Here is a 20,415-nt window from a genome sequence, read left to right as displayed (position 1 = left end):
ATAAAGAGTTTTTGTTTTTAAGATTGACTAACACTTAGAGTTTATTTATACTTTTATTAAGTATAACATAAGATTTTGTGGTATCCACTTGTGTAAATATTTTAAATTGAAGATCGAATTCATTCATTGTATTCATATAGGGTCAAGGAGTGTAGTTATAAAAAATCATCAAAATCGGAGTTAAAATAACCGTTAAATCGTGATTTTTCGTTTATAACCGTTGAAAAGCTTTGTCCCGTTACTTGATCTCTGAATGTTTTTTTCTTGTGATTTTTTGCTGATGTGATCTCCAAGCATATACAAACAATTTTGACGGTTTGGTTCGTTGAAATTAGTTTTGGAGAATTCGTAAAACGATAGATTGACTAACGCTTAGAGTTTATTTATACTTTTATTAAGTATAACATAAGATTTTGTGGTATCCACTTGTGTAAATATTTTAAATTGAAGATCGAATTCATTCATTGTATTCATATAAGGTCAAGGAGTGTAGTTATAAAAAAATCATCAAAATCGGAGTTAAAATAACCGTTAAATCGTGATTTTTCATTTATAACCGTTGAAAAGCTTTGTCCTGTTACTTGATCTCTGAATGTTTTTTTTTTGTGATTTTTTGCTGATGTGATCTCCAAGCATATACAAACAATTTTGACGGTTTGGATCGTTGAAATTAGTTTTGGAGAATTCGTAAAACGATAGATTGACTAACGCTTAGAGTTTATTTATACTTTTATTAAGTATAACATAAGATTTTGTGGTATCCACTTGTGTAAATATTTTAAATTGAAGATCGAATTCATTCATTGTATTCATATAGGGTCAAAGAGTGTAGTTATAAAAAATCATCAAAATCGGAGTTAAAATAACCGTTAAATCGTGATTTTGCATTTATAACCGTTGAAAAGCTTTGTCCCGTTTACTTGATCTTTGAATGTTTTTTTTTTGTGATTTTTTGCTGATGTGATCTCCAAGCATATACAAACAATTTTGACGGTTTGGATCGTTGAAATTAGTTTTGGAGAATTCGTAAAACGATAGATTGACTAACACTTAGAGTTTATTTATACTTTTATTAAGTATAACATAAGATTTTGTGGTATCAACTTGTGTAAATATTTTAAATTGAAGATCGAATTCATTCATTGTATTCATATAAAGTCAAGGAGTGTAGTTATAAAAAATCATCAAAATCGGAGTTAAAATAACCGTTAAATCGTGATTTTTCGTTTATAACCGTTGAAAAGCTTTGTCCCCTTACTTGATCTCTGAATGTTTTTTTTTTTGTGATTTTTTGCTGATGTGATCTCCAAGCATATACAAACAATTTTGACGGTTTGGATCGTTGAAATTAGTTTTGGAGAATTCGTAAAACGATAGATTGACTAACGCTTAGAGTTTATTTATACTTTTATTAAGTATAACATAAGATTTTGTGGTATCCACTTGTGTAAATATTTTAAATTGAAGATCGAATTCATTCATTGTATTCATATAGGGTCAAGGAGTGTAGTTATAAAAAATCATCAAAATCGGAGTTAAAATAACCGTTAAATCGTGATTTTTCATTTATAACCGTTGAAAAGCTTTGTCCCGTTTACTTGATCTCTGAATGTTTTTTTTTTGTGATTTTTTGCTGATGTGATCTCCAAGCATATACAAACAATTTTGACGGTTTGGATCGTTGAAATGAGTTTTGGAGAATTCGTAAAACGATAGATTGACTAACACTTAGAGTTTATTTATACTTAGATTCACCACTTCTATTAATTTTCATTTTTCCCTCTCTTTTTTGTTTCCTTTTCAACTTTTTCTTATCATTTTCACTTTTCCCTCCAACATCTTTCCCTAATTGAATTCCCTCACTTTTTTGTTTTATTTTCAACTTTTCTTAACATTTTCATTTTCCCTCCATTTTTTTTTTCAAAAAGGGCGGCAAGTTGGCAAATGGCAATGGCAAGAAATTGATTATTGAAATTTGAGAATGGAAACAAATCACATATGAGTCCTGACGCATCAAATTTCAATGGATGCAAAATCATGCAAATATGCAATGCATGATCATGCATATTAAATTATTAATTAATAATTATTATAGTTTTTATAAAATTTAATATATATATATATATATATATATATATATATAATTAGTATAGATAGACTTAATATTTTGGGGGTATAATTATTATAGTATATATAATTATTATAATTATTATAAATTTTATAGTTAATTTAATATATATATATATTTATTATAATTTTTAGGGGTATAAAATTGTAAAATTAATGTATATAATTATTACAGTATTTTTTGAGGGTTATAAAATTATAAAAATAATATTCTGCTTATCGTGTATCGTGTTTACCCACGTGTATACCCGACCCAACCCGTTATCTTAACAGGTGCTTATCGGGTTACCCGATAAGACCCGATTCGTTATCGTGTCGACCCAAACACCTGTTAATTTCGTGTCGTGTCGTGTCGGGTTATCGGGTCGTGTCAGAAATTGCCAGGTCTAGCTAGAAGTATGACCTAAAAATTGTAGGTGGAATAAAAGCCATGTAAATACATTGGCTAACTGTTCAACATATATTTATAATGTATTACATAATTTGTTCTCTCTATATATTCAGTAAGGCATACAATATCAGCATAATAATTATGGACAACCATAATAATGTTTTTTTAACTTTCTTTTTCATTATTAATAAAATTTCATTCGTACTGTTAAGAGTTGAAATAAAAAAAAACTATAACAATGCTATTTACCGCAAAAATCAAGTCGAAGTAATATTGTAGACATCGAAATTTCAGTAAAATAAATGTTAACCAATGTATTAAAATTACAACATTTATTTACTTCACCAACCTCACACACTTACTTCACCTACAACATCCACTTACTTCACCTACAACCTCCACTTACTTCACCTACAACCTCCACTCACTTCACCAAAAAAATGAATGGTGGTGATTCACTCTCAAAACCTATAAATAGGCTACTCCATCAAGAGGAATAGATATCACCAAGAAAACCAATTCACAAATACATTTCTCTACTCCCAAATTGGAGGAGAATTCAACAAAAACCAATTCACAAATACATTTCTCTACTCCCAAAATGGAAGAGAATACTCCCCACAGAGGGGGGACCAAAACCTTGAAGCCTTAAAGTTCTAAAGCTCTCAAGAAAATTCCGAATGATCAAGAAAGCACTCTTCGTTCTTCGTCAAATCCTCCTTCAAGATCAAGCCCCAACGGCCCTTGAAGAACTCCCACCAACTCAAGATCAAGCCCCGACGGCCCCTTGAAGAAAGTGTTCATCATTCATCATCCGTTCATCCTAAGATTAAGCCCTAACGGCCCTTTGGATCAACAACCTCAACAAATCCACACATCCAATCGTTCTTCAAGACTAAGCCCAAAAGCCTTTGAAGATCTGCTCATCCATCAACCTTCAAGATCAAGCCCAAAAGCCCTTGAAGAAATTCATACACCCATTCTTCAAGATCAAGCCCAACGCCCCTTGAAGATCCATTCATCAATTGTTCATCCTAAGATCAAGCCCCAACGGCCCTTTGGATCAACAACCTCAACAAACCCATACACTCATTCTTCAAGATCAAGCCCAACGCCCCTTGAAGATCCGTTCATCAACTGTTCATCCTTAGATCAAGCGCTGACGGCCCTTTGGATCAACAACTCATCTACAAACCTACACCCTACGAAGATAGAATCAGAGGACCAAATTTGAGAGAGATCGTAACCCCAAAATCATTAAACACAAAAAATATTATTTTGTACACGTATTCTTGTTTCTTGTTTCAGGAATTTTCCGTGTTCACAAATATGTTTTTACCCCAAGTAAATAACAGACCTTATTTTTAATAAATTTCTTTGAAAGGAAACAACATATTGTATGGGTCTTTTCGATTTACGTTGATAAATAATTTCATATTTTGATGAACATTTTACTCTCAAACAAAGTTAACAAAAGGTCAGAAACAATTTTTCTCAACTGAAGTCAATTCAAACAAATTTTTCTCTCCAATTAAAGTCAATACCTCTTAATTAAAAAAAAAACATCATTGTTGAGCTCTCCTTATAAGCGCAAAACGTTAATGACTTAGTAATGTTAAAAGTATTTTGTGACTCTAAGAAAATTATCCCACATAAATATGCTAGAATTTGAGATCACCCATCAAAGTAATCAACCTAAAGCTCAGTTTGTATCGTAACTCTTGTAGCTAGTTTTTGGACCCTTGTAAGTTACTAAAAGAACCACCTCACTCTCAGCTGCCTTGCATGACAGAAATCGGACACCCAAGCATTATCATTCTCTGAATGCTCCTATCTCATCTGTTTCAAAAACAAAATAAAAATCTTTCACAAGAGAGAACAAATTGCAAAAACACAAACACTATAATATTGAATCAACTGCCAATATAATATTGGTGTAAATTTGTCTCAAACTCTCACCATTCTTTAATCTCACTCCATACCAAAAGATAATGGGAGTCCTACACCTTGTTGCGAGAGTCCAACACAAACATTTGTCTAGTTATTTTGGATTATGCGACTACCCTCGAGTTGCAAGACTTCAAAGATAATACCATATATCAACTGGTTATTGGTTAATTATTAATTAAGTAGGTGGAAACCTTAACAAGTCCATGAACTCGTTTTACACTTTTACTTGACTTGGTCGAGTTGTCTTATACCATGTGGCTTGACTATAAATTTTAATATAGAATATTACACTTTTACTTGACTTGGTTGAGTTGTCTTAAATCATGTGGCTTGACTATAAATTTTAATATAATACTCGTTTGAAATTACTTTTAAAATGATTGCAAGTGTTTCTAGATAAAATAATTTTTTATTCCATAAACATTTTAAGCGTTTTCTGCAAGAAACACTAGTTACGTGCTTCTTCTAGGAAACATTTAAGTGCTTTTTCAGAATTTACCTTCATTTTTACTAAGGATTGATTCCAAAAACATTTTACCAAAACGCTTTCAGCCATTTTTAAAGAACTTTTAAACGAGCTCATAATGTGAAAGCTATGATTATCATTATTAAAATTTAATTTAATCAGTAAATTAATTTGTTTCAGAATTGCTTTTTTCTGGAGCTTCATAGATGTTGATACAAATGGGAACGCAACTTAAAATATCTATATTTTCTGCAAATAGTTCATCCCTCTTGCACGTAAACTTCTAGTTTTCCCATTTGACATTTTGATCATTTCCAAAAATCTCTATATTTTCTGCTATATTCTAAGTGCAGAAGAAGAACCTATCTATGTGCCGCCGAGGTTTTCTAAAATAAAAAAAATAAAAAAAACCTACCTATGTGGATTCTTAAGCATTTTAATCTTTGATTCAGATATCGTTTTGTGGGGAAGGCATGCATCACTCACAGAGACAATTGATTCTTTCTAAGAATAAAAAAAACCCAGATGAGATTTGAAAGTACTGTATAAATATGACAGATTAGTTGAATTTGTTTATCAATACAATATTTTTACACAGAAGATTTTATGGTAGGTGAAGGATCACAATTGAACCCTTCAACGGGACAAAATATGAATCCATGATGTTGAGTCTGACAATGAAATAAAGAACCATAATGAATTTGTGGATTAGCATGATTGGGTTGAATAGATTTATCGGAAATTTTCGAATGTGACAACCATGGAGAATCAATTATGTATTAAGATTATTTCTAATTTATAACACTTGAATTAGTAACTGTGCTTACGTGAAAAAGTTTTGTAGAGGTTGGAAATTTGGGTTAAAAAGTTTAACCATATTATGTGTTTGTGGTGTATTTTAATCACTAGAGAAATAGAATTAGCAAACTAAAGCAGATAAAGTTTAACCTTTGCTAGTCTTTTTATACAATCATGAAAGAAAGAAGACTTTACTGTTGTCGTCTGCTTAGAGAATTTTGCTATTGCTGAGTCAATATTTGTTGGTTTGGAAAAATGGGTTGAAGGTACCTTGAAATTGAACCATCATTTTCTGATTCAAATGCCAAATTTGACACAGAACTGTAAACAATTGTGAGTCATCACCATCATCAAAGTTTAGACTATTATGATATTATCACCAAAAAGAAAAGGGTGGGTCTTTAAAGTTGGTGAATTCAAAGACCACACGTTACTTTGTTGGGATTTCTTCATTGACTCTATTAAAATTGGGTCTGCGGGGAATTTGAATGCATGGCCTTGTTATGTTTTTTTTTCTTTAAGGATGGGGTAATAACCGATCATCCCCATAATCTTATTAAAATAAAAGGAGAAATACAAATGAGGTAAACAAAAAATCAAACCTCGTTGAGGAAAAAACATAGGAAATAATATAGCTGGAGAATAAAAAATCAAACCCAATTGCAAAGAAAACATATTATAAAAATCATTTAAAACGATAGTTGATAGAAGCAGAAGAATCATGAATATAAGTAAAAGTTGTACATGAAGGAACGTTGGACCACCAGGAATATGCATTATGATCTGCACCAAATTAAGTTAGCTAAGGCATCGGCCACACAATTGCCCTTGCGAAATACGTGAGAAACAAAAACACGCCAAATGCATAGGCAATTGCTCCTATCAACACATAAATATAAGGGAATAATATAACTAGGAGAATTAAGTAGTGAATCACCGTAGTAATCATATAGTCACCTACGTTGGTCCTTCTTATGTGTCTTTGACGTATGACTAACATGTCAAAGAAGTTTCTATTTAAGAACCTTTAAATTGACTAGATGTACGAGAAAACTTTTTGTGTCACAAAAATATTAATCATATCGTCAACACATATTACAACACTTTGATAAGTGGATTACTAAGATGTAGCATATCCTCGTACTTTATTTTTAGATATACCATGTTGAAAACCTAAACTATATATTATGTTATAGTTTATAACATTTGAATTAGTAACAACTCATGTGTGATGGATGGTGTGATTGGATACCGCAGGAAATCTTTTAGATGGAAATTTGGATTACAGAATTTCACCATATTATATGTTTCTGCTGTATTTTAATCACTACATAAATAGAATGAACAAACTAAAGCAGATAAAGTTTAGCCGCCCTTGCAAATCTTTTCATACAAAATCATGAAAGAAAGAAGACTTTACTATTATTGTCTTGCTTAGAGAATTTTGCTATTGCTGAGTCAATATTTGTTGGTTTGGCAAAATAGTTTGAAGTTACTTTGAAATTGAATCATCATTTTCTGATTCAAATGCCAAATTTGACACAGAACAACAAACAATTGTAAGTCATCACCATCATCATCAATATAAGTAGAAACTGCATATGAAGGAACATTGGACTAATATGCATCATAATTTGCACCAAAGTTAGCTAAGGCATCGGCCACATAATTGCCCTCATGAAATATGTGGGAAACAAAAACACGCATATGCCCAATATGCATAGGCAATTGCTCCAATCAACACACACATACCAAGGAATAATATAACTAGGAGAATTAAGAAGTGAATTACTCTAGTAATCATATTGTCACCCACATTGGTCCTTCTCATGTGTTTTGATGGACAACTAACGTGTCAAAAAAGTTTGTATTTAAGAATCTTTAAATTGATTAGATGTACGAGAAAATTTTTCGTGTGACAAAAATATTAATTATGTTGTCAACACATATTACAATACTTTGATAAGTGGATTACTAAGATATAGCATGTACTCGTAATTTATTTCTAGATATACCATGTTGAAAACCGAATTATATAATGTCACCAACGGTCGAATTTGTGGTGTATTTTAATAACTAAATGATGTGTTTTAGGCTTTTAACTTTTGAAAGCCACTTTATACAAATTCTTGAAACAAGAAAGTAGAAAAGATGACGAGTGGCCCATAAATGGCTGTTTTTAAGAGAATCTTTGTTGAAATCTGTCTATATTTGTCGGTGCGGGCCGTGTGGCACATGAGGGAATTTAGGGTAATCGTACAGGGCAATTCTCTTAGAATTAACGACGTAAAGCATTAGAATTTGAGCATCTAATTCAAAACGAATTGTCTTTTAACACTCTTAATACTTAGTGAGATTAAAATACAAGAGATCATATTTTTTTATAAAATCAATCGAATCATTCATATGATCAAGTAGTCCGATTAAAGATATTCCTTGGTACGTAGAGTGGAAGTTTCTTCGAAATGACTGGCAACTATAAGTCAACCCTCGAAATGGAAGAACACAGAATAAGTTGGTGAAGTTAAGAGACATCCACTTTCCCCCACTTAAGGCCAAAAGACGCCAATCAAGATTTCTAGGACAGATTCGAATGAGAAAGACTCCCTAGTGATTTGTGTTAATTATACAATATCAAGTAATAAATTTTTTACGGTATAAAATTGTATTATTGACAAAAAACGTTACAATAGTGTTATATTGATTTGTGTCAATTATATAATATTAAGTGTAAACTTTTTACCATATAGAATTGTATTATTGGGGAAATTTTTAGTTGTGAAGAGAACACAAATGATACATCACGTGTTTTAATAAGAATGGTGGGAAATTTTATTTTTTAAGTTATTAAATTTTTAGCACACATATCTCACTATTTATTTAATGATACGTGATGTGCCACCTCGTGTACTGATCATACTGAAAAATCTCTCGTATTATTGACAAAAAATACTATAATAGTACTGTATCCGTGCATGGAAGTTAGTCTCAACTTTAAGAATTAAAAAATTTGGAGGGTTTGTCTATGACGCATTGAACAGAGCTCCCACTTGCTATAAATCCCACCAACCCCTCTCGCATTCTACACACTTATGAGCGAAGTGAGATCTTCAAGCCCCTTTTCTAATATTACTTTTTCATATCTTGAAGCAGACAAAGATGCTTCGTGTTCATCTTAAGCATCTCAGTCCCTTGAACTCAGTTGTAGCAGAAGCAAAAACCACCAATCCAGATCGTGCCACGTCAATCAATGGCAGACCAGGGTTGCTTCAAACGACTGGTCCAATGAAACTACTCCCTGCCGGTTTCTTGTGCATGACTGATGTGGCAAAATCTCAGCCGTTAACTGTGGTTTCATCAACTGCCAAGCCATCCCAGAACATCACCGTTGATCATCACCCAAAAGATGACGACAAGAAGATCAGAGGGACGGTGGTGTTAATGAAGAAGAATGTTTTGGAGCTCAACGACCTCAAAGCTTCATTTCTTGATCGTTTCCATGAGCTGCGGGGTAAAAAAGTTTCACTGCAGCTCATTAGTTCTGTTAATTGTGACCCTGGTAAGAATTTTAATACTAATTTACTTATTTTTAAGTTCACATATTATGTGCATTTTCAGTTTTGTAGTTTACTATTTATTTAATTAGTTTATTAGCTTCAGTTAACAAATAATTGATATTATGGTGCCAAGTAGGTAATTATTAGTAATGGTTCTGATTTTTTTTTTTTTTGGTTACAAAGGAGGTTTCAAACCCTGAATCTCTAGCCTACTCATACTCATCGCCTTAGTTGCTCCGGTTTTTCGTGTTTAGAAAACAAATTTGGAGGAATTGTAATCGAAAATTTTCGGCTTTTAACTTGATATGTTATTGTAGAAAATGGATTGCAAGGAAAAGTTGGTAAGGCAGCGTATTTGGAAGATTGGATTACCAAAATCACTCCTTTAACAGCAGAGGAGAATGCATTTGACATTACTTTCGATTGGGACGAGGAGATTGGAGTCCCGGGAGCATTCATAATTAGAAATGAGCATCACAGTGAGTTCTACTTGAAGTCTCTCACACTCGAAGATGTTCCTGGCGAAGGTCGAGTCCACTTTGTTTGCAACTCATGGGTGTACCCTGCTAAAAAGTACAGAAAGGACCGTGTTTTCTTTGCTAACAAGGTAAACAAATTATGTTTTAGCTGATAGACTGCTACGTTATGCTAGAAATAATGAGAAGCTTCATTTCAATTGCTCAATAGTCTCCGGTACAGCTACACGTAGGGTTTATGAATTCTATGCTGAAGTAACCAATTGAACTATAAATTTGCGCAGACGTATCTTTCAAGTGATACACCAGAGCCATTACAGAAGTTCAGAGAAGAAGAGCTCGAAAACTTGAGAGGAGACGACGATGATGAAAAAAGAGAGCTTGAGGAATGGGACAGAGTTTATGGCTATGCCTACTACAATGATTTGGGGAAACCAGATAAGGGCCCAGAATATGCGCGTCCAATTCTCGGAGGGTCTAGTGAGTTTCCTTATCCTCGCAGAGGAAGAACCGGAAGACAGGCAACTGAAAAAGGTCAGTCAATTTTCCCTATCTCTCAGTCAGTCAAATGAAAAAAAACGTATTTGATATAACTAATTTGCTATAATCTTAACAGATCCTAAGAGTGAGAGCCCCATGATGCTTATCATGAGCATATTTGTATACGTTCCAAGAGACGAAAGATTTGGTCACTTAAAGATGTCAGACGCGATTGCTTATGCCGTGAAATCGCTATCTCAGCTCGTTAAGCCTGATGAGCTAGCAACTCTAGTTGCCACCCAAAACGAGTTTGGAAGCTTGAAAGATGTACTTAAACTCTACGAAGGAGGAATAGAGTTGCCAAAGGGTTTACTGAAATCTGTTAGGGATAACATCCCTGTAGAGACAATCAAGGAACTTTTTCGAACTGATGGTGAAAAATTCCTGAAGTTCCCCGTGCCTCAAGTGATCAAAGGTATAACTAAGTATATGATGCAGCCACTTTCTTTGTTAATATAAATTTAATGACAATTTTCGTTCTCTTTGGGAAATTTTTATTAGCTTCCATGTAAGACCTTACTTTCGATGTAACGTCTTTCTTTTGCGTGACTGGTCTTTGAATGATTTGTATTAGAGGATAAATCAGCTTGGAGAACTGATGAAGAATTTGCAAGAGAAATGCTGGCAGGCATAAACCCTGTTACAATTCGCCGTCTCCAAGTAAGCTATTGTCTACATTTGTTTTGAAGCGTATGAGACACTAGAGATTTTACATTTGGACTATATTAACTTCGACTTTTCATCCCTGATCGTTATTATTTACTGAATAAACTGCAGGAGTTTCCGCCTGCTAGCAAGCTAGATCAAAAAGCATATGGGGATCAAACTAGTCGAATAACCAAAGAACACATAACTCATAACTTAAAAGGACTCAGCATAGATGAGGTAATTCTATTGACTAGTTTGTTTCGAAATTGAGTTTGAATCAAGTAGTCCTGAGGTTGCTTTGCAAGTTTGCAACCTTTTATCTTGTTATATCGTATTCGAAATAATTAATGAAAATTACTTTCTGCAACAGGCAATCGATAACAACAAATTATTCATATTAGACCACCATGATTCAATAATGCCGTACCTGAGGGGGATAAACACAACTTCAACGAAAACATATGCAAGCAGGACACTCCTCTTCTTACAAGATGACGGGACTTTGAAGCCATTAGCTATTGAATTAAGCTTGCCGCACCCCGACGGAGATCAATTTGGTTGCACTAGCAACGTCTATACTCCCTCTAGCCAAGGCGTCGAGAGTTCCATTTGGCAACTTGCTAAAGCTTACGTGGCTGTGGTTGACTCTGGTTATCATCAGCTCATCAGTCACTGGTATAGCACTCGAAAAAAGCCTAGCAAATTAGTTCATAAATTTTTTTTTTTTTTTTTTTTTCTCCAAATGAAACTTTAAATGTGTTCTTGTTTTGTCGCAGGTTGAGAACTCATGCAGCGATGGAGCCATTTATTATAGCAACAAATAGGCAGTTGAGCGTGCTTCACCCGATTCATAAACTTCTTCATCCTCACTTTCGTGACAATATGAATGTAAATGCACTCGCTCGACAAGTTCTCATTAACGCTGGTGGAATACTAGAGGCAACACTCTTTCCTGCAAAGTTTTCATTGGAATGGACGTCTGCAATGTATAAGAATTGGGTTTTTCCTGAACAAGCGCTCCCTGTAGATCTGATCAAAAGGTAAATCTTATGACAGTAAAACATTAATCATATGTGCATTGCCATTTCGAAACAAAGATGATAGCGCTTAAGGTAACCAAGTATCTACCCTTTGCTTTGTTCAGAGGAATGGCAGTTGAAGATTCAAGCTCCTCGCACGGCGTGCGTTTACTGATAGAAGACTATCCATTTGCTGCAGATGGGCTTGAGATATGGTCTGCAATTAAAACATGGGTTAAAGACTACTGCTCCTTCTACTATAAAACTGACGAAACCGTCCAAAAGGACTTGGAACTCCAGTCCTGGTGGAAGGAACTCCGCGAGGAAGGTCACGGTGACAAGAAAGATGAGCCCTGGTGGCCTAAAATGCAGACTCGCGAAGAGCTGATAGAATCGTGCACCATCATCATATGGATTGCTTCAGCCCATCATGCAGCAATCAATTTTGGGCAGTATCCTTATGGTGGATACCCCCCAAACCGGCCAAGCATAAGCCGACGGTTCATGCCTGAAGAAGGCACTCCTGAATATGAGGAGCTCAAGACAGACCCCGAAAAGGCATTTTTGAAAACAATGACACCTGAGCTGCAGACCCTTCTTGGCATGGCCTCAATTGAAATCTTGTCAAGGCACTCGGCTGATGAGGTTTATCTGGGGCAGAGAGACTCCGCGGAATGGACAACGGACGCAGACATACTGCAAGCTTCTGAAAATTTTAGAATGAAACTGAAAGAAGCTGAGGAAAGCATGAAGAGAAAGAATGAGGATGAGAAGCTGAAGAACCGCGCTGGACCGGCAAAGATGCCTTACACTTTGCTCTATCCTTCAAGTGAGGCCGGACTTACTGGCAAGGGAATTCCCAACAGTGTCTCAATCTAATGCTTCTCCTTTTTGTTTCCGAGTCTTTTGTCAGAATAAAACCAAACTTGTTCATGTAATTACTCTGCAAACAATGAATAAAATGGTAATCGATTCTGCTTTTGTTCGCCTTGTCTTCCTCCATATTTAAATTTCACCGGAGAGCGATCAATGTACAAATTTCAACCTTGAATCCAGCTTTCTGCAACAAGTGGGGGTGGCTTCTTCATCGCCGCCGTCCTCCTCCGTCTTCTTCAACACATGGGATGCTCAGAGCATAGATTAAAAAATGGCCCATTTTCTCGATGTTTCGGAAAGATCAGGCTACCGACAAATCGAAATGCTTCTCTCAGGCAAGTGGAAGACACAACTGGCAAGACATGCATTCTTAATATGCATGTTCATACCTAATGCATGTAAACTCTCTTAGCATTCCCATTGAAAATTTTGACCACTTTGGAATTTGTACATCTTAATATTTTAGTTACAGGAGAACCTTCCTCTGTAATTGTTTTTAAATATGTAAGATTAACTAAATTCATTTGTTAATCAATTTAATGTTTCTAGAATAAAGGTTAAAAAAATTATAAGATTTTTATCGCAAATCATCTCTAATACATTGGTTAGGTTTGAAGTCATCATCATCACAATTAAATGCCAAGTTTTATTTATTGTTTTTGTTTTTTAAACATAGCAAAGTTTATTAGATGCTTCCTCAATATCACTTAGTCCGGTTTAGAGTATCCGTTTTTGTGTTTGAGATTTTGCATTTGAATCCCTCTTTCTCTTTTTTTTTTTTTTTTTTTTTTTTTTGGAAACTAGAAATACAACACAAACAAACAGCAAAGGGGTAGGAGAAAGACACAAGAACCGAGTTCGAATGTCATCCCATCAACTGCTACCAAACATAAAGGGGAACAAGCTGGACAAGGTAAACTCTCTTTATTAAGTATATGAACTAACGAAGATGGAGGTCTGCTAGCCCAAGTGAAGTTGCACATCTCTGTGGTGCTGCGTGATGCCAAGAAATCTGTTGCCATATTGGCTGATCTTGAAATCCAAGACTAGCGACAGTCCTGGAAAGACTCTCCATACTATTTAACAAGCGTTAAAGTAGGGAAGGCTTCCCAACTACCAGCATCCAAAGAACTTGACAAAGATGAAATCATATCCTTTAAGTTAGATTCGAAGATTACCTAACAATGGCCCAAAGTATTCGCAAGTTGACACTCTCACAGTAGAGCCAAGGCTTCGACGTGGCTGCATTAGGCGCCTGCACTGCATACCTCGCGGCAGCGACGAACTGACCTGTCGCTCCCTGAATCACAATGCCCACAAAACCATTTCAAAAAGAGGAAGACCAGCTAGCATCCACATTGACCTTGAAGAAGGGAAATGGAGGGGGTGACCAAAGAACCATCGAAGTCGGCTCCAATGAGAGCGGCCAGAGGGAATAAAAAGAAGCAGCAACAACTCCTAGGAACGAGTTCATAAAACTCGATAGAAATTTGGATGTATAATCAGGATTTTAAAGTAGTCCATCATACTCCATGTCTATTTAATTAGGAATTGATTTTAAAGTTTTAAAAAATTAATGATTTTGATGGATTTAAAAGGGTTTGAGGAAATTAGGCTGCCCATTATGTAGTTTAGCCGAACTCCCCCTCCCATAGTGTAAAAATATCGATGTACTAAAAAAACAAAAGGTTTCAGGAAATTCTAGCAATGGTCTCTCAATTTTAACTCAATTGGAGTAATGATTCATCATCTAAAAATTTGTAACCATTTGTCCCTTAAATCATCAAAACGTGCAACTATGATCCTTTTCATCAACTCTATTAGAACTTCCGTTAAAATGAGTCACGCGTGTGGCACGTGAGGCTGAATCAAGGGGCGAGAAAATTGGAGCAATAGTCCCTCAACTTTAACTCAATTGAAGAAATGGTCTCCCAACTTTAACATAATTGAAGTAATGGTCTTTCAACTCTAATTCAATTGTAGCAATGGTTCTTCCAACATGACTCATTTTGACTAAAGTCCTAACGGAGTTGACGAAAATGATCATAGATACATGTTTTGATGAGTTAAGGGACAAACAGTCACATACTTTTATTTGAAAGACCATTACTTCAGTTGAGTTAAAATTGAGAGATCATCGCTAAATTTCCTTAAATCCTTTTATAGTGTATTTTAGATTTAAAAAAAAAAAAAAAATCGAACATCTCCCCCCTGATTTTGAATGAATTCACAGTCTATAAAATACCATTAAATTTCACGAATTTACAACTTTTTTAAAACCTTTAAAAATCTCAAATTGAATAGACCCTAATTCTTAATATTAGAAAAAGACTGGATGTTTAAGTATAATTGAGTCAACCCATGGAAAAAAGAAATAACATATTTTGGATAGAATAAATTGGTGAAGTGTAAACAAAGAAGACCACCACAGGAGGCCAAAGACTGACCTGGAAATTAGTACCCAAGTCTATTTTTTCTAATTACTGGACGACTATATTGTACACCACACACACACACACACACACACACACAACTATATTGGACGACTATATTGTACACTATAGTCGTCCACCCCACACACACACACACACACACACAACCATATTGGACGACTATATTGTACACCCCACACACACACACATATATAATCATCATGTGATGGTTCAGTGGTCATCACACACACACACACACACAACTATATTGGACGACTATATTGTACACTATAGTCGTCCACCCCACACACACACACACACACACACAACCATATTGGACGACTATATTGTACACCCCACACACACACACACATATATAATCATCATGTGATGGTTCAGTGGTTAGAGATGAATTTCAGACTAATATTTTAGACGGCACATTTTGAGTTCAATTCCCAGCGTTAGTGAATCACACAATGGTGGCCAGAGAAATGTTGAAATGTCTCTAAGTCTTTTCGGACCTCGGAAGAGTAAACTGTTGTAGCAAAGCCACCAGCTGATCGCCTTTTTAAAAAAGAATATATACATATAGAAAGTCTTTAAGGGAAGGGATCCCTATTTTTTTTTTATAAAAATGGGAATTAATTATGGGGTCCACACCACATCAAATTTTAACGATCTGAACCATTTAATTAGATTCAAAGAAATGAACGAATACTTTGTTATATAAGAAACAGTGAAATTTGATCTTGATAATTAAATAGGCAAATGGTTTCGGATTGAACTTAATTTTTGCAAGGATGATCTATGAATCGAGACTTACAAAATAGACGATTCGGATCGTTAAAATTCGATGTGGAGTGGGCCCCACACCTAATTCCCATTTTTATCAAAAAATGGGGATCCCTTTGTATAAAGATCCTGTATACATACAATATACACGCACACACACATACAGACATTGAACAGTGAACTCACAGATCCCATAAATATACCACAATCACACATCCTTCTCTCACATTCACTGAGTAAAAAGTTCAGACCTTCTACATATTTTCGACTTATAATTTTTAGTTCTTGAAGCAGACAAAGATGCTGCACTGCAAGTATCTCAATCCTTTGAGCTTCAAGGTGAACACACTTGTTGCAGCAACATCCAACACACCAGTTCTGTTGCCTATGAGTGCTATGAAATTGCCTGGTTTCTGGTCGATGACCGATGTCACGAGATCTCCTCGAACGTTGACTTCATCTTCGGCAGCTGCCAAGGCATCCCAGAACACCACTACCGTTGATGATCCACGCCTCAGAGAAATGGAGAAAAAGAAAACCGAAAATGAGGCCGGTCGCGAGGGCAAGAAGATCAAAGGAAGAGTGGTGTTGATGAAGAAGAATTTTCTCGGCTTTAATGACCTTAAAGCGTCGGTTCTTGATCGTGTGCACGAGCTGTTTCGCAAAGGGGTTTCGTTGCGGCTCATTAGTTCTGGTGAGAATACAACTTTGTTCTTTTAGTTTACTTCTTCATTACAAGTATCTGTGAGTAACATTGTTGAGTAAGTATGTAATCTGTTTAAGAATGCTGCATTACATTTTCATACCAAACCCTGAAAAGAGAAAACAGAACTTCTCGATTTTAAACAACGAAAAAAGCACAGTTTCTAGGTCTTATAGCCGAACTTTTTGAGTCTTTGAATTAGATCTGTTTTTGTAGAAACTGAATTGCAAGGAGAAGTTGGAAAGGCAGCGTATTTGGAAAATTGGGTTAGCACAATCACACCTTTAATAGCAGAGGAGATTACATTTGACGTTAGTTTCGATTGGGATAAGAAGATTGGAGTCCCAGGAGCACTCATAATTAGAAATGAGCATCACAGTGAGTTCTACTTGAAGTCTGTCACACTTGAAGATGTTCCTGGCGAAGATCGTGTCCACTTTGTTTGCAATTCATGGGTCTACCCAGCTAAAAAGTACCAAAAAGACCGTGTTTTCTTTGCAAACAAGGTAAACAAATTATGGGATGAAAGCATGCAGTTCTAACTTCAAATCCAATTTAAGAATCACTGTATATTTCTGTGCGACGACATAGTCATGTAGTTGTATCTCATGCTAAAAATACTGAAAACCGTCATTTCAATTGTGCGCCAGTTTGGGGTAATGTGTGCAAAAAGTAACAGATTGACTTGTGTATTTTGTGCAGACATATCTTTCAGGTGACACACCTGAGACATTAAAGAAATTTAGAGAAGAAGAGCTAGAAAACTTGAGAGGAGATAATGAAATAAGAGAGCTCAAGGAATGGGACAGGGTCTATGGCTATGCCTACTACAATAATTTGGGGAATCCAGACAAGAGTCAGGAGTATGTGCGTCCAGTTCTTGGAGGGCCTATTAATCCTTATCCTCGCAGGGGAAGAACAGGAAGACGACCAACAAAAAAAGGTTAGTCAATAAGAGTTCAGTTTTCCAGTCACTGCTCAACTTCGTGTTAATTATTTTCTGTCATTCACGGATGTTGTCTTTATAGACTGCGACACTGAGAGCCGGCTAAACTTTTTTATGAGCTTGTATGTATATGTTCCAAGAGATGAACAATTCGGTTCCATAAAGATGTCAGACTTGCTTGCTTACGCCCTGAAATCTCTAGCTCAGTTCCTTAAACCTTGGCTAGCTTCTCAACTTGGTGGGAAGAAGGAGTTCGGAAACTTTCAAGACGTACTCAAACTCTATAAAGGAGGAATAGAGTTGCCTGATGGTTTGGTTAAATTTATTAGGGATAGGATACCTGCAGAGATGGTCAAGGAACTTTTTCGAACAGATGGCGAAAAATTCCCCAAATTCCCAATGCCTCAAGTGATCAAAGGTAAATAGAATGTAGCATATATTGGTTACATCTAAAATCTTTCCATTTTATGTGCCTTCACATGCCGGCTGCTTTCTTTTACCTGACTGGGGTCTCTAAATGATTTGTATTAGAGGATGATTCAGCATGGAGAACGGATGAAGAATTCGCAAGAGAAATGCTGGCTGGAGTAAATCCTGTGGCCATACGTCGTCTCAAAGTAATCTTAAGCTTTAATGATATAATGTCTACGTTTTCATAGAGAAAATTGAACACTAGAGAAGATACATTAACATGAATTATCTACTCTCACTTGTCAGCGTGAATCGTTACTAATTCTGAATAAACTGCAGGAATTTCCACCTGTTAGCAAGCTTGACCAAAAACTATATGGGGATCAAACTAGTAAGATAAACAGTGAACACATAGAACATAACTTAAATGGACTCAGCATAGATGAGGCAATCAAGAACAACAAGCTATTCATATTAGACCACCATGATACATTGATGCCGTACCTGAGGCATATAATAAATGAAACTTCCACCAAAATATATGCAAGCAGAACCCTCCTCTTCTTACAAGATGATGGGACTTTGAAGCCATTAGCTATTGAACTAAGCTGGCCGCATGACAACGGAGATCAATTTGGCTGCGAAAGCGAAGTCTATACTCCCTCTAGCCAAGGCGTCGAGAGTGCCATTTGGCAACATGCTAAAACTTATGTCGCTGTAAATGACTCCGGTTTTCATAGCCTCGTCAGCCACTGGTATAACACTGCCATAGAAATCCTAGCAAACAATTTCGTGACATTTTTTTTGTTCTGAATGCATCTTGAGTATGTTCTTGTTTTGTTGCAGGTTGAGAACTCATGCAGTGATTGAGCCATTTGTCATAGCAACAAATAGGCAGTTGAGCGTGCTTCACCCGATTCACAAACTTCTGCATCCTCACTTTCACGACACAATGTATGTAAATGCAGTCGCTAGACAGATTCTTGTTAATGCCGGTGGACTCCTAGAAAAAACAGTCTTTCCTGAAAAGTTTTCAATGGAATGGTCATCTGCGATATATAAGAACTGGATTTTTCCTGAACAAGCGCTTCCTGTGGATCTGATCAAAAGGTAAAATCTAATGGATAGTAACATCTATAGTTCAATGAATTTTGGGACAAAGTTACAGGAAGTAAGAGCTAAGAGACAATATTATAGGTAAAAATTAACAAGAATGTTGAAAGCATTGATGGTAATTAAGTTTCTACCCTTTTGCTTTGTTCAGAGGGATGGCAGTTGAAGATCCAAGCTCACCACACGGCGTGCGGTTACTGGTTGAAGACTATCCATATGCTGCAGATGGTCTTGAGGTATGGTCTGCAATAAAAACATGGGTTAAAGACTATTGCTCCTTCTACTATAAAACTGACAAGGCAGTTCAAATGGACACTGAACTCAAGTCCTGGTGGAAGGAACTCCGCGAGGAAGGTCATGGCGACAAGAAAGATGAGCCATGGTGGCCTAAAATGCAGACGCGTGATGAGTTGATAGAATCATGCACCACTATCATATGGATTGCTTCAGCTCTTCATGCAGCAGTTAACTATGGCCAGTATCCTTATGGTGGATACTTCCCAAACCGACCAAGCATAAGCCGGCGTTTCATGCCAAAAGAAGGCACTCCGGAGTATAAAGAGCTCAAGACAAACCCTAAAAAGGTATTCTTGGAAACGTTTGCACCTCACCTGCAGACACTTCTTGGCATGGCCGTAATAGAAGTCTTATCAAGGCACCCGGCTGATGAGGTTTATCTCGGGAGGAGAGATACCGTGGCATGGACAACGGACGCAGACATACTGCAAGCTTCTGAGAATTTTAGAAAGAAGTTGGAAGAAATTGAGGAAAAAATCAGAAATAAGAACAACCATGAGAAACTGAAAAACCGGATTGGGCCGGCGAAGGTCCCGTACACTTTGATGTATCCTTCCAGTGAGGCTGGACTCACTGGCAAGGGAATTCCCAACAGTGTCTCAATCTAATGCTTCTTTAATTGCAGACGCATGTTTAGTCACATTAGCTAAAGTATGTGTGCTCCCAGTCTCACTTATGTCTCAAATTCAAATCCCTTTTTCCGCAGTATAAATAAATTTCAAGTATATTGCTTGTATCCAAAAAAGAGTCTCTATTCTATATTTCATTCATCGTATTCTTTGCTTGCTATATATGAATTTTTGTCCGAATAATTCCAGAAAATTGTTTAACGTTGGTGTAGTGAAAAATTTTAATATGAAAACACTCGTTTAC

At 35.9% G+C, this 20,415-nt stretch overlaps 2 protein-coding genes across 2 annotated transcripts; both read left to right on the top strand.

Moving 5' to 3' along the window:
- Positions 1-8,809: 8,809 nt before the first annotated feature.
- Positions 8,810-12,953, top strand: LOC137722523 (probable linoleate 9S-lipoxygenase 5). Its single transcript, XM_068461545.1, has 9 exons — positions 8,810-9,291; positions 9,607-9,896; positions 10,050-10,299; positions 10,382-10,720; positions 10,880-10,965; positions 11,083-11,190; positions 11,324-11,628; positions 11,730-11,993; positions 12,098-12,953. Exons 1-9 carry the CDS (start codon positions 8,892-8,894, stop codon positions 12,849-12,851), a joined length of 2,796 nt encoding a protein of 931 aa, XP_068317646.1. The 5' UTR covers positions 8,810-8,891; the 3' UTR covers positions 12,852-12,953.
- A 3,387-nt stretch (positions 12,954-16,340) lies between these two features.
- LOC137722638 (probable linoleate 9S-lipoxygenase 5) lies at positions 16,341-20,415 on the top strand. Its single transcript, XM_068461686.1, has 8 exons — positions 16,341-16,766; positions 16,992-17,281; positions 17,478-17,718; positions 17,804-18,139; positions 18,253-18,338; positions 18,472-18,887; positions 18,979-19,242; positions 19,397-20,415. Exons 1-8 carry the CDS (start codon positions 16,373-16,375, stop codon positions 20,148-20,150), a joined length of 2,781 nt encoding a protein of 926 aa, XP_068317787.1. The 5' UTR covers positions 16,341-16,372; the 3' UTR covers positions 20,151-20,415.

The sequence above is a fragment of the Pyrus communis genome, chromosome 17, assembly GCF_963583255.1.
Source record: "Pyrus communis chromosome 17, drPyrComm1.1, whole genome shotgun sequence".
Classification (NCBI taxonomy): Eukaryota; Viridiplantae; Streptophyta; class Magnoliopsida; order Rosales; family Rosaceae; genus Pyrus; species Pyrus communis.
This window is presented reverse-complemented; position numbering and strand designations above follow the sequence as displayed.

Excerpts from the sequence above, each read along its gene's own strand:
- LOC137722638 (XM_068461686.1), top strand. The coding sequence starts at position 16,373 with ATGCTGCACTGCAAGTATCTCAATCCTTTGAGCTTCAAGGTGAACACA. Across the intron at positions 17,719-17,803 it reads AAGACGACCAACAAAAAAAG|ACTGCGACACTGAGAGCCGG; the intron begins GTTAGTCAATAA and ends TTGTCTTTATAG. Across the intron at positions 18,339-18,471 it reads TGGCCATACGTCGTCTCAAA|GAATTTCCACCTGTTAGCAA; the intron begins GTAATCTTAAGC and ends AATAAACTGCAG.
- LOC137722523 (XM_068461545.1), top strand. The coding sequence starts at position 8,892 with ATGCTTCGTGTTCATCTTAAGCATCTCAGTCCCTTGAACTCAGTTGTA. Across the intron at positions 10,300-10,381 it reads AAGACAGGCAACTGAAAAAG|ATCCTAAGAGTGAGAGCCCC; the intron begins GTCAGTCAATTT and ends TAATCTTAACAG. Across the intron at positions 10,966-11,082 it reads TTACAATTCGCCGTCTCCAA|GAGTTTCCGCCTGCTAGCAA; the intron begins GTAAGCTATTGT and ends AATAAACTGCAG.